A 14248-nucleotide genomic window follows, 5' to 3' on the forward strand; every position below is an offset into this window, starting at 1 on the left:
TTCACAGAGAGCAGAAGCAGCCAAGTAGAGCCACGCCAAGCCATGAGCAGGGATCCAAAATAAAAGTGCGTGAGTGGGTGCCTTGCAGGGCTGCAGCTAGGGGGCCAGAGCAGACCAGCTGAAGTCAGTTGGCAGGGATAGGGGATGTACTAGGGAATGGAGTTCAAAGCCTATGTGTCCACTCGCAGTGAGTTCAATCTCGGAGGCCTCAGTGGCGGGGTGAGGTGTGGTCCTGGCAGTAGTGTGGGAATGAATGTATGAGTTGCAGACAAGTGGATGAGAGGGGGCTCTGAGACCTCAGGAAGTAACTTCAAGGGCTAAAACGGGTAGAGAATGGAAGACAGGACTTGTTCTTGTTCAGGAGAGGAGACAAAGTTAAGTCGTGGCCATCCAGGAGCGTGTTCTACCGAGGAAGGCGGGGCCTTGAGAAAGGGTGGGCTAAGGCGCGCCCCTCGGTGCAGCGTCCAGCTAGGTGCGATGAAGACAGAAGAGCTGGGTTGGGTCGGAGAGCCGGGGGGAAGAGGGTAGAGAAGATGCAAGGGGGTCCTTAAGTGTTAAGAATTTTGTAGAGGGTTGTTGGGACTAAAGAACCTTGTGAGGGCGGTATTGGGGGATCCTGGGAAAGGGGAGGGAGCGACTGGTACTTGCACGAGGACGGGCGGAGCCTCCGAAACGCTCGGGGTCTGCTGGGGGAGCCGGCGAAGGGGGGGGGGGGGCAGGTGGCGGGGCTCGGGGAGGCGGCGCGGGGGGGCGGTCCAGGGCCGATCAGGAGGCGGAGCCCAGAGCTGGGGGCTGCTGGCTAGCGGCTCTCTCGGCTCCTTAGCTCGGGCGTCCTGGTTCGCTTTGGCGTCCGCCGTCTCCGTCGCTGCCTTCTCTTCCTCCTCCTTCGCCACCGCCTGCAGCACCGCAGCCCCTCCCGCCATGGCCGCCGCCGGCGCCCGGCGCAGTCCCGGCCCCGGCTCGGGGCTCCGGGGGCGGCCGAGGCTCGGCTTCCATCCCGGGCCGCCGCCGCCGCCGCCGCTGCTGCTGCTGGTATTTCTGCTCCTACTGCCGCCGCCACCGTTGCTGGCTGGCGCCACCGCCGCCGCCTCACGGGAGCCCGACAGCCCATGCCGGCTCAAGACAGTCACGGTGTCCACACTGCCCGCCCTGCGGGAGAGCGACATCGGCTGGAGCGGCGCCCGCGCCGGGGCCGGGGCCGGGGCTGGGACCGGAGCCGGAGCTGCCGCCGCCGCCGCGTCTCCAGGCTCCGCGGGTTCTGCCGGCACAGCAGCCGAGTCGCGCCTCCTGCTCTTTGTGCGTAACGAGCTGCCAGGGCGCATCGCGGTGCAAGATGACCTGGACAACACAGAGCTGCCCTTCTTCACCCTGGGTAAGGCTGAGTGCCAGCACACGCGGAGTCCCAAGGAACCGTGAACCCCTAAGTGAGGCCGGACGGGTGGGGGCGCCCTGGGGATCCCCGCCCCAGGCTTCCCCGAGTGGGGTTGACAAAGGGCAGCTGAGGGGCCCAGAGGGCGCACAGGTGGTTGGAAAGGAGTGTGGGGCAGGAGGTACTAGACAGCAAACAACTGGTGCCCGGGGGCGTGCCAAAGCTCCCGCAGTGGGGACCTGTCTGTCGGTCCATACATTGAGCCCTGCCCCATCCATCCTGGGCCCCGGAAACCCAAGTCTCTTAATGAGCTCTGTCTTGGGGCTGAGGCAGTCCCTTCTCTGATACCGATTCGCAGTCAAGCCGCCCACTTCTCCTCCCGGCGCGGCCACTGGCCACCCACTGTTACCGCCCCCTCGCTATAGCCTCAGAGTTGTAGGTTCTGCCCTTCCAGAACGATTTTCTCGAGAATCAGAGCTGTATGTATGATGATCCAGTCCGCAAAATCTCGACTTTCGCATGGGCTGGGTGACCTTGGCTAAGTCCCTTTCCTTCTTTGAGCTTCAGTTTTGGCCTTCTGTGGAATGGGACTGGAATCCACTGAGTGATTTGTGAGGACTGGGATTCTGAGCCCAAGGTCTCCACATTTAGATTCTCCCTCCACCCTCATGTATCGCCTTCCCCTTTTTACCCTCCTCCCAGCAGAGAGCAGGTTTGTCCTCGCTGTTCACTTACTGGGCTAATAATAATAACTTAAAGGCAAGAAACAGGAAGGGAGAGGAAATTGGTGGGGGTAGAAGGTTCAAATAGAAAAGTTAATCAGAAAGTTCGCCAGCAGCTTGCTGCCTGCTGATTCCCGGCGCGAATCCCGGAGGAGTCGGCCCTTCCGTGGAGCTGTGGGAAGCACGGCTGATTTCCCACCCGGGTAATTGATAGCTTAATTATCTCGGAGAGCGTTTATAAAAATGTTGTTCCCCCTAGCTCTCCCGCGCTCGCTGCTCGCTCCCTCTCTCCTCCCTCTTGGGGGCGCGGGGCCCGATTGGTTGTCTGAGTCAGGCCAACAACAGCGCCTGTAAGGCGCCAGGGGTTTGCACCTAGACTCCCGAGCTCTTCTACCCGGTCCTTGTCTTCGCAGGAGTCGGGTTCCGGCACTGCCGGGATGACCGTCCTTAGTGCTCAGCTCATTTAGGTTCCCTGCCTGAACCTCTGACGTTAACTCCTTGCTCTCCTGGGAAGCCCTCCAAAGTAACCAAAGACCAGACCACTCCCTGGGAGCCCTGACATTTAAAATGTATTTTTGTTACAAGGAAATATTTCTAGGGGAGGATGGGGAAAGCTGGGCTGCCTCTGGGGTTTTGAACGGGTGCCAGGTCCTCTCTAGGTCTGAGCTTGAGCCTCCGGGTTTCGGGCTCTCCCAACTGACTGTAACCTGAGCACGCTGAGCTTACTGGGAGGCGAGGCAGGAGAGAGAAGAGAGAGTGAACCTCCCAGGTTCCCGGGGGATTTCCCGCGGCGGCTCGTCTGGCTCGAGACACACATACAACACACACACACACACACACACACACACACACACACACACACACAAGTACTTTTAAACAAACCAGAGCCCTTCCCACATACACCTGTGGGACTGCCTACATCCAAGGAAAGGGTTGAGGGTGAAGGTGGAGTTCTTTAGGGTGCCGAGTTGACCTAGGGTCACCCCTAGCTCCTGCTACTTGGTGGTGGCAGCAGTGGGGTCTTGCCAAAGACATAGAAGTCATCCCTTTGCCACCACTTCCAAATTTTCTCTGTTCATCCATCTGAGATTGCTCTACTCCAGGATACACTGAGAGCTCAAGAGCGGATATCCCCCTAAATGGCCATTGAAATGAGGGAGGAAGGGAATCAGTCCTTGAGTACAGTCTGACTTGGCAGTAAGAACCCCAAAGCATTCCAGTTCCCAAGGATATGGGGACCTGGTCCAGACAACTACAGAGGTGCCCCGAAATTACTAGAGCTACTATTCCTTGTCACTTTAAACTGTGCCTTTCAAGGGGATGGGTGCCTGGAGGCCTAAGGCAAGCTGACCTTAGAGTTGAAAGTAGGGAATCCCCCAGGATCCATGTGTCAGCTTGAGAGTCCCTGGTGTCTCCACTTGGAACCTTCACTTTGATGCACAGCCCTGGAGCCTGGTGGCTGGGGAATGTCTGCCCCCAGAGTGGCCGGGTGCTTTATGCATCAGCTGCACAGAGTTTTTTGGATGCAAGCAGAGAGTTGGGTTCCCACCTCCTCCTCCCCCCAGGGCCCTGGACTGGCAGCTCTAGCACTCCCAACAGGGATTTGGCTAGCGAGGTAGTCACCAGATGGCAGGGTATAGCAGGAGCTGTGTAGGGAGACGTGGGCTTTTTATTTGTGTTGGTCTTCGACTGTTTGCATGTAAACACGGAGTGCACAATGAGCTCTTGGAGGGCCAGGCTGGCTGGCAAGGAGGGTTGGTAGTGGTGGTGAGGAGCGGTGGAGAGGAGTTATTTATGATCATAGGTTTCCCAAGGTCCCAAGGCAGCTCCATCCCATCTCCAGACCTTTCAAACCAACTGCCCAGCTTTCCTCTCTGGTGACTTAGACAAGACTTTCACTACTAGATTGTCAGTTCAGGGAATTTGGGGATGGCCAGGTGTCAGAGATGGTTGTGCCAAGTTGGGGCCCAAACCTTGCCAGTGATGGGGAGTATAGAGCCACCACTAGGGGGTGATAGTGTCTGCCAAAGCTTTCCTGCCATGCCTTGGGCCTTGGCCCAGAGTTGCTGGTGGTAAAACATCCCTGATATTACACGTGGTAAACAAACAAATAAAAGGCAGACTTCCTATTTTACCTTAAATCCAATTGAGGGTCCTCAGAGTAATTTTGCACACACTCCCTACCATCCCCATTCACCAAAGTCACATGCCTACCTGGTCCTGCCTCACTCCATTCTGTCTCTCTTATTAGTAATGCCCAGAGTGAAAAGAACCTTTTTTTTTTAAGTGTATATTAATTGTACCAAGGGGTTACACCATGGTGTTTCACAAGTGAATATTTTTTCATTGACCAGATTAACCCCCTCTATTGCTCTCTTATTTCTCCATCCTCTTTCACCTATTACAACAGCTTTCAGTGGATTGCCTTGTACCATCATCATAAGTAGAGCCAATGTATTTTAGCATTGTCTCCCCACCATCATTTTCTTTCCCTTCCCCCCCACCACATAGTCCCTCAATTACAGTTATGTTGTAATAGACATTTTTTACGGCTTTTTCTTTTTTTCTTTCTACTTTCCTCATCAAGTCCATACTGTTTTATGTAGATGGAAGTTCCCCTCAGATGTGAAAGATCCTCCAAGTTTCTGCTCCTTCACCTCTTCTTTAGAATCTGATTAGTAAACAATGACATTGACAAAGTGAATTTCCCTGAACGTGATCAAGGACTAGTAAGCAGTTATTGAATCTTTAATGTGATGTTAAGGATATTACTCCTGCCTTGTGTTATTTATTAATTCAAATAAAGTATATGAAGCAGTCACATGATAGATAAGGAAACAGTTTTAGCTGTCAAGTACTTACTCTACACACTGAGAAAATGGAACCCCAGTCCACGGGACATCCACATTTTTAATAATTGCCAAATTGGCATAGTGAATCAAATATGGTATTTATACAGGCCACGGTGCTGAGTAGAGAGGATTCCAATCACCAACAAGACAAACACCTTTCTACATATCAACTTACGCTGCATTGGTGAGCTGAATGAGAGTTTGAAAGAGAGACCTGAGTTCAGTGGCCTCCAGTGACCCTGCCAGCAGCAAGTTCCATGACTCATGGGATGTCAAAGGGCATTCACTAACATCAGGGAAGAAAGGCATCTCTATAGACTTGGAGAAGATTGAAGACACTTGCTCAGAAAGAATGTGAGCTAGGCATGGAAGGTTTTAAAAGAAAATTTGAGGAGACATGGAATGCTAAAATGCAGCTTGGGAACTTAATGTTAGTTAGGATATAGAAATCTCTTCTCTGGCTCACTGTGACCTTGAACAAGTCATTTATCCCTCAGAGCTTCAGTTCTTTGTGCTGTAATGTGAGTGGGTAGATGAGCCCTAAAATAATACTGTGGTGTAAAGATTCTATGAACTTGAAGTGCCCTGACCTACTCTGTGACTCTGACTAGCTGCTCTTGCTTCTTATATCTGTTTTCCTTTGCCAGTAATGGGGGTGTTGGGAAGGGGAGATTGAAAAGAAAAGCTTTTAATAATAGCAACTGCCAGTGCAGGGCTTCTGAGGTGAACTTGCATGTCACTCAGTGCTCATCTACCCCCAGGCAGCCCTAGAGTCTGCTTGTGGATTTAGCTTTCACACCCACAAGTAGGAAAATGCCATTCTTTTTCCTGTAGTTGATCGTGTCCAAGCCAAACTGTTCGCTACCTGTCTTGATTCAGCAAAATAGAGAGGGAAAAAAAGTGACAATTTTGAGTAACCACTCATTGTCAGCATTTCTTAGTAATTTTGCCATGTGTATCCAACAGGAGAATAGTATGTTCTGTATTCTGGGGAGGGATGAAAAGAAGGAAAAACTGTTTAGTAATATGTCTTTAAATGCATCTGCATGAGTAGTCTGTCCAAAAAGATGATCTTTGTGAGAAGCTGACTGAACTGGGTAGAACAGAAAAATACAGTCTGAAATGCTAACTTGGTTAGTCCCTTAAATATAGACAAAAATGGATACCCAAAGAGAAGCAACTCCCAGAAGAGTGAAGAGCTATGCACCTGGCCAAGAAGGGTTTCTGGGAGCATGGAATTTAGTCAAATAACAACAATCCACAAAGGGCTGTAGAAATGTTCTTCAAATGTCAACACACAATGAGGAATATGTTGTGTGTGTGTGTGTGTGAGTGGTCTGACTTAAAGAATGTTCAAAAGGTGCAAAATACAAAGTGAACAGAGCTGAGCCCTACAGTACAGGAGGATACATCTATGGAGCTGTCCAGCAAGCTAGTGTACTGCTGACCCTCATGGTGGTCAGGTCATGCTGGAGGAAGTAAATGTCCCAGCAGGCACTAGCAGCTCTTTGGCAGTCACTCAGAGAAGGGACCCAAGGCCTTGGAGATACTTGCACTAAATGTTCTTTTTGTTTTCTGATTTGATTCTGAAGGTTGAGGGCCTTCATTTGAAAAGAAGAAAAATAGTTACAAATAGTAGGAAGCTGCATCAGCTGTGGGGATTACTGGCCACAGAATACTCATAAGCATCAATTCCAGCATTCCTCTCTTGTTATTTGAGAAAGAGATTCTGGAATGGAGAAGAAGCGAACCTTGTCTCAAAACACTACTGGGTTTAAAGCATTGTAAAATCTGGGTCTGATGGCATATACTATAATTGCAGCATTTGTGGAGACAAGGCAGGAAAGGGGTGAGTTCAAGACCAGCCTGGGCTACCTAGTGAGACCCTATCTCAAAACAAACAAGCAAGCAAGAACAAACAGTATATACTTTCCTCATCTGGGCACCAAGTCTACTGTCATTAAAGCATTTGGATAACACTCAGGCTGCAAGGTCCTTTCTTGTGATGGTCCAGATTTCTGGACATTGTTGTAAACACGTGTCTAAGTGACCTGTAATCTAAGTCTTCCCTTTTCTACTCACTTCCTTCTTGCCAGCTCAAAGTTGATGGAGCTTATTAAATAGTCAGGGCAGAGAGAAATGCCTTGTCAGCGCTCAGAAAGCACTGTTACTGGGAAGTTAATGGGGCAGAGGAAAGAGAAGATTTGTTCCAGTTGTCAGAGAATTTCAGATTTGGTCCAAGCCAACCTGATTTGCTGTTTTGGGGTGGGGGTAGGCAGTGATATCAATGAGATAGCACAGCTGTGTGAACTTTGGTGTGATCTAGAGCTTGATTGTTTTCCTGAACTGGGCCCTCAGGCCACAAGGACATTCTATAATTTTAATTTACAGTGAGTATGGCAGGAGTTTTGCCCAGGCCTTTGGCAGGCAAAGCCTGCTTCTCACCTCCTTGCTTTGTTGTACAGGAGACATTCTCTGCCATCTGGCAGTGTGAGCATGTGTGCTGGGGGATGGGCCAGTAGAGGCTGACAGTTATTTCTTGGTAATGTCCTGAAACCATCTCCTTTGATGGGCCCCGTATTCAGACACTCAGAGGGCATTAACTCCATTTCCATTTATATGGCAACACTGAAGTCCACACAAGGGAAGAAACCAAGTCCAGTGACCAGAGTCACCCTTAAACATAATGGCCTTACATCCCACTTTTTTCTGTCTCAGTGCTGGCACATCTTACACAAGGAACTGGGTTTTCAGTGTCTGTAACTTGATTGAATATCATAAATTGTACTTATCATTCCTCTTCCCTCTGCTCCTCCCTCAAAAAAAATCTGAGCAGAAAAGTTTCCTTAGGGAAATTGAATTTGTTCTTCTGCCCAAGTATCCAGCTGGTTGGCTGAATCTCTGCTAAACACCTGAACTGATGGATTTTGTTCAGGGGGAAGGAATAGCCTCACTGCCCTTCTCTCTAGTTGTCTTTGGGCATGGGTGGGAGAATCATCTGCTATTTACTAGGAAAAGAAGGGAAAGGAGGAGTCATTTTTGACCTTGGGTGGAACAGCATTTGGGGGATATTCCCTTTGCAGAGCTGATACTTTCCCAAGTTCTCATACTGACCAGTTAGTGGCAACAAAGATTAACTATAGCAAGAGAGCTGGTTTTCCATTCCTTGCAGCAGAGCATACAGATCTCTGTCCCAGAAGGAGGCAGGCAGTAGTGCTTGGCAGGGCTTGCTCTGTTCTCTATCACTTGCTGTCTAGAAAAGCTTTCACTGTCTTTTCTGTAATCCATAGTTCTTTTGCACAGTAGCTCCCAGGAAGACCTCCCTTTTGAGTGGAAAATGGAAAGGTGGAGAACACACAATGTAAACTTCAAGACTGAAATATTTATCTTCCTCACTGGAATATCTGAACACACAAGCAACAGAAGTTTGAGAAAGGCATTGCAAACTATAGGGTTTTAACTATGAGAGAGAACTGCCTCTCTGTCCACATTGCCACCACTACTGTCAGACTCAGAATCACTTCTCCCCATTACAATTTCAACAGTCAACTCACTGGTCTGTCTATCTCTAGTCTTATCCTTTCTGTATGTGCAAACAGAGGGATTTCATTAAAAGCCCAAATCTGATAATAGCTATCTTCTTTTAAAGCACCTCATAGCTCCTCATTGTTCTTATGGTGAAATTCAAGCTCTCTACTATAATCCAAGGTCCAAGAGCACATTCTACCAGACTGTCCAATACAATACTTTTCATACTGCAACTGTCTCACAAGCTCCTGGGAAAATTCAAATGTCAACTTATCTTTGAAACCATCCTGACATCTTTGCACCAGCATTGAACACTCTGGACCTTGGTGTCACTGTCAGTACAAAGACTATTATGACAATAACCAGTCCCTTGAGAACTACTGAGCAACTATGACAAGTCAGGAACTGTTCTAGGTGCTTAGGACAGATAAAAGAACAAAAAACAAGGACCCGGGCATTTAAGAAGTTTATGCACACAGTGTGCACGTGTGCATGCATTTTTATGTCACTGTTCAAGGACTGTTATTGTCCTACTGAATTTCAGTGTTTGAAAATGTGATAAATCCCATATAAAAGGAAACAAAAGAGAGAAAAGAGAATTAGGAGTTCTCAGATGAGGTGATTAGTTTTAATATCAAGTAGTGTAGAGTAAGAGGAATTTATTGGAAATGTGAAATTGGAATTTATTGAAAATGGAAAACTTGACAGAGATGAAGGAGTTAGTCAAGAAGATATCTAGGAAAGGAATAGTCTAGGCAGATGACCACTTCAGTACAACCTGACACAGGAGCGTACTTGGATTGTTCAAGGGATAGGAAGGCTTGTGGGGTGGATAGTGGAGTGGTCGAGAAGGAAGACTGGAGCCAAGTCACACATAACTTGTAATGATGACTGTCAGAATTTGGGCTTTGGCTATGAATGCAGTGGAGAACTATTCAGGATTTTAAGCAGAAGGGGGCCAAGATCTGACTTATATTTGAAAAGATTTATGGATTGCATTGCCAAGGAGGAGGGATGGAAGCAGGAAGCCCTGCAGAAGATTGTTCAAGTGAAAGAGGGTGGTGGATTGGAATAGAATGAAAGCAGACCTTGTCATACTCATATGTTTCTTCATGTGTCTTGCACTGCTAATCTGTGCACCCCCGAAGCAGTGAACAAACCTCCTTCATCTCTAGGGTTGCAATAATTCACCCTATGCTTGACATGTCACAGTTTACAGGAGATCTTAGATAACTAGTACCCTGTGTTTGCCAAGTCTCACCCCAGAGTTCATACTGGGCAAAACTGGAGTTACTGAAATCACACCTTTCCCGTTAAGGATGACCTCAAATGTCACTTCTTTCATGGAGCCCTCCCACTTCCCTTACACAGCCTTTTCTCCACCTTCTCCTGTCTCTTTATCATCTTAGGTGTCTGTAGGATGGATAATGAGAGCAATTTGATTAGAGGAAAGAGTGCTGGGTTTGGGGGAGACCTTACTTGGAGAAGCTTAGAAGCCAGATAAAGGGTTAGAACCTGCATGGTATGGCAAACAAGGAGGCACTAAATATTTGTGGTAATGATTACCATGTCCTGGGATTATCAGATGTCAAAAGTGGAACAAATTTAGGATATTACCTAAACACAATGGTATATGAAGATCAGGAAGTCAAGGTCCCACAGCAAGTCAGTGGTGGGGCAAATGCCAGATCCCGTATTTACTGACTCTAGTCCAGTGTGTCTTTTTCTGTTTTAAAGAAGGTCAGCTTGGCCACCAAAGAGGCATGAAAATCCAGAGGTGTAAGATAAGGTTCTTTATTATGCTGGAAAACAATAGCCATTTATCAAGCATTGACTATGCCTTAGGTGCTGTGCTAGTACATGTTATGTCATTTTATTATTTCTACAATGCTGAATGACAAATATGGTTCATAGTATGTTGTAGATGAGCACTGGGCTCAGAGGAATTAAGGAACATACTCAATATCACACAGCTAAGCTCGGTCCAAAGCCATGTCTACCTGGTTCTACAGCCTGTGTTATTTCTGCATTGCATGCTACAAAGGATGCTTTGAGTTTTTACCCCTTTAAAAAACATCTTTTATGTTTTTTTTTGTTTTGTTTTGTTTTTTTGTTTTGGTGGTGCAGGGATTGGAATCAGAGTCTTGCACTTGCTAGGCAGGTACCAACCTAAGCCACACCCCCAGCTCTATTTGCTTTAGTTATTTTTTTTCAAATAGTGTCTCATTTTTGCTCAGGGTTGGCCTTGGATCAGGTCCTCCTACCTAATCCTGCCTAATTGGGATTATAGGCATGAACAAACATGAGCAGCTTCTTTGTTGACATGGGAATCTGGTTGATTGAGCTGGCCTCAAGCCATCATGCTTTCTCCCAGTCATTCTCTGCCTCCAAGAAGCTGGGCCCCTGCATCTGGCCCCTCGTGCTTCTTTTCTTATCTCTTCCTTTTCCCGTTACCAAGAAGTTGCACACAGTTTTTATGTAGGAACTTTAGTGTGACAGCTTCAGAGGCCCGTGGGAATGGGCACCTTGTTCCTGTGCTGCCAGGAGTGAGCTCAGCATTTCCCCAGCCCCTTTGCATGCTCCATGCTGCTTTGCAGAGAGCACCAGGCTTTGTCACATATTCTCCCTAGGGTCCTGTTTATCCCCACACCTATTCTTCTATGTCTTCTTGGTTTTCTCCTTCCCTTTCTCTCTTCTTCCCTCTATCTTTCTCTCAGTCCCTAGTGATTTCCCACTTTATGCTATACACAGTCTTATACTGGAGGACCTATCATCTGTTCTCCCAGGAATTTATATTAGCTAATGCTATCTTTCCAGTAATGGTCAGAACATCTGTTGTCTGAGGTAAAACCCCTATTTAGCTGGGTGTATTTTTAAAAATTTATTATTATTATTATTATTTTTTTGGCAGTACTGGGGCTTGAACTCAGGGCTTCCTGCCTGCTAGAGGCACTCTACCAGTTGAGCCACTCCCACCAGTCTTAGGTGAACTTTCTTGTCACTTCTCTGCTCAACTCAAAAGTTTGAATTTTTATTGAGTTTCTATGCTTCCTAGCTGCACTGTACAATTTTTATGCTTTCAATTTGAAAATGGGATGTGTGTTATACATATAAAATATTATCTATAAATTATAGTGCTGTAAAAATCTAAATAAATGATATATACTTGTCTACAATATAATGCTTTTGAGTTCCAGACCAACTCCCTCAGTCACTTAGCAAAGAGAAGTATATTTTCCAAGATCCCACAGCTAAACCAATGCAAAATCCAGTCACTAGCCCAAGTCCTCTGACTGAGAGGCAGTGTGCAGAACTGGAACCTATGCCAGGTCTGAGGACCAAAAGCCCTCTGAATAAATCCCCGATGCCCTCATTTCTAACTTAGGATTTAGGTATGCCACCTCTCTGAGCCTCTGCTTGCCCATCAACAAAATGAAGGAAATATAGTAATAATCACATTTCTGGTTTTCTATGTTATTTACTTTTGGAGGGCACTCCTTTAAACCAATTTTTAGTTAGGGCCAGGCACTGTGTACAGCTTTCATTTACCCTAAGATGTATGATCCTCTGACATGGTGTTCATATAGCACCTAGCACAATGTCTGACACAGTTTGTGTTCAGTGCCTCTTTGCCACCTGGAATCCTTTTCTAAAACAGTAAGGAGGTGGAGGTATGAATAAATAACAATGAGTTCCCTTCCCCTCTCCCACTTTCTACTCTGTTATGCTCTGCTTTTATGCCTTTGCACTCTTCTATTCCCCCTCCTCAGCAAAGGCATAAAAGGATGAAACTGACCATTGATCTCCCCTTGCTCTGGGGAGGGGAGAAAGAAGCAGGGAATTCTGGGGTTGTCTGAGGACAGCTCAGGCAGAGAAGCACATAGAGACTGAGTCTAAGACTGGTGGGTGTTTGGGGTGGCAGGCAGGGTAGATTTCTCTCCCTTTTGGTTGTGGCTGGCTGACAAAGCCTTACTCTCAGGCACCCAGGAAAGTCACGAGTGGCTTTGCAAGCAGCCGAAAAGGGAAGGAACATTTCCATTAGCAGAATCAGCAGTAAAGAGATTTCCAGTCATAGTAATAGCTGCATTTGGGGGAATCATTTCAGTGTTGACTGTAGGTGGAAGAGGGAAGGGGGCAGGGTGGCAAAGAAAGGCACAAAGAGACAGCAGGTCTACTTGCACAGAGCTGAGAGACAGCACCTCATGAGAGCCAAGTGCCAAATGCAGGATGACTATTCTACAGCAGGGCTGGTCCTTTAACCAACACTCTGGACCTCCAATGGCCCTACAAATGGACAGAACTCCATTTGAGTTGTCCCCACAGGAGACTGTACACTTATCTACTCTATCTTTGTTCCTGTTAACCTAAGTAGCTTCTCAAGATTTTCAGAGCATGCCTGTAATCCTAGTTACTTAGGAGGCTGAGATCAGGAGGATCACAATTCAAGGCCACCTTGGGCAAATATTGCAAAACCCCATCCTCAAAATAACCAGAGCGAAAGGAACTGAAAGTGTGTCTCAAGGGGTAGAGTGCCTGCTTTGAAAGTGCAAAGCCCTGAGTTCAAACCTCAGTCCCACCAAAAATTAAAAAAAACATTCAGAGCCACCAGCAGCTGTCTGTGATTTGTAGATGGAAAAGGTCTCAGAGTTATAGCTCAGTCTTTCCTAAAGTTTACTTGCCTTTCTTCATCAGAATCACCATTGAATCTTGGGTTCAAGGCCAGCAGTGCTGAGGCACCTGGGTGGGGCCTGAGAATCTGCATTTGACAGCTCCTTGGGCTGTTCCTGGAGGACTTCTAAGGTGTGGTTCCTTCACTTGTCTTCAGCCTCCTGATGTCCCTGGCCTCATGCTTGTGGCTCTGGCCTTACTGATAACACAGTTTCCTGATCCCAGATGGGAATGCTGTTCTCTCTCTGTAGTATACTTTCTGTCCCTGATTATCTGGCCAAGTACTAGACTTTTTTTTTTTTTTTTCATTTTTTCTTTTATTATTCATATGTGCATACAAGGCTTGGTTCATTTCTCCCCCCTGCCCCCACCCCCTCCCTTACCACCCACTCCACCCCCTCCCGCTCCCCCCCCTCAATACCCAGCAGAAACTATTTTGCCCTTATTTCTAATTTTGTTGTAGAGAGAGTATAAGCAATAATAGGAAGGAACAAGGGGTTTTGCTGGTTGAGATAAGGATAGCTATACAGGGAGTTGACTCACATTGATTTCCTGTGTGTGGGTGTTACCTTCTAGGTTAATTCTTTTTGATCTAACCTTTTCTCTAGTTCCTGGTCCCCTTTTCCTATTGGCCTCAGTTGCTTTAAGGGATCTGCTTTAGTTTCTCTGCATTAAGGGCAACAAATGCTAGCTAGTTTTTTAGGTGTCTTACCTATCCTCACCCCTCCCTTGTGTGCTCTCGCTTTTATCATGTGATCAGAGTCCAATCCCCACCCCACTATTGCCTCCTCCAAAAAGACTTCTCTTCTTCCTTTCACACTTACATAGATATTTTTTTTTCCTTGAATGCCCACATCCCATACCCCTTATGATTTCCATATTTAGCAATTAAAAATACAGAATGCCCAGGTAAATTTCAGATAAATAATGAATACTTGCTTAATATATGTATGTTCTTTGCAATATTTGGGGCATATCTATGCTAATGATGTTTACTGTTATCTGAAATTCAAGTTTAACTGAGTATCCTATATTTTACTTGGAAATTCTAGGGACCCTGTGTTTTTCTTTCCTTTTTGGAAGCATACTACTGATGTTTGGTTTGTTTC

General features: G+C 46.9%; 1 protein-coding gene across 4 annotated transcripts in view; it reads left to right on the forward strand.

The window, feature by feature from the left end:
- Positions 1-755: 755 nt before the first annotated feature.
- Positions 756-14248, forward strand: part of Astn2 (astrotactin 2) — an 888234-nt gene continuing 874741 nt past the window's right edge. For 2 of the 4 annotated variants that reach the window (XM_074051155.1, XM_074051156.1), the window contains exon 1: positions 756-1372. In XM_074051155.1, the coding sequence (XP_073907256.1) occupies positions 922-1372 (451 nt within the window). In that variant the 5' untranslated portion in view covers positions 756-921. The remainder of the gene's footprint in view (positions 1373-14248) is intronic. The other 2 variants (XM_074051153.1, XM_074051154.1) reach the window with 2 other exon arrangements.

This window comes from Castor canadensis, chromosome 13 (assembly GCF_047511655.1).
Source record: "Castor canadensis chromosome 13, mCasCan1.hap1v2, whole genome shotgun sequence".
NCBI lineage: Eukaryota > Metazoa > Chordata > Mammalia > Rodentia > Castoridae > Castor > Castor canadensis.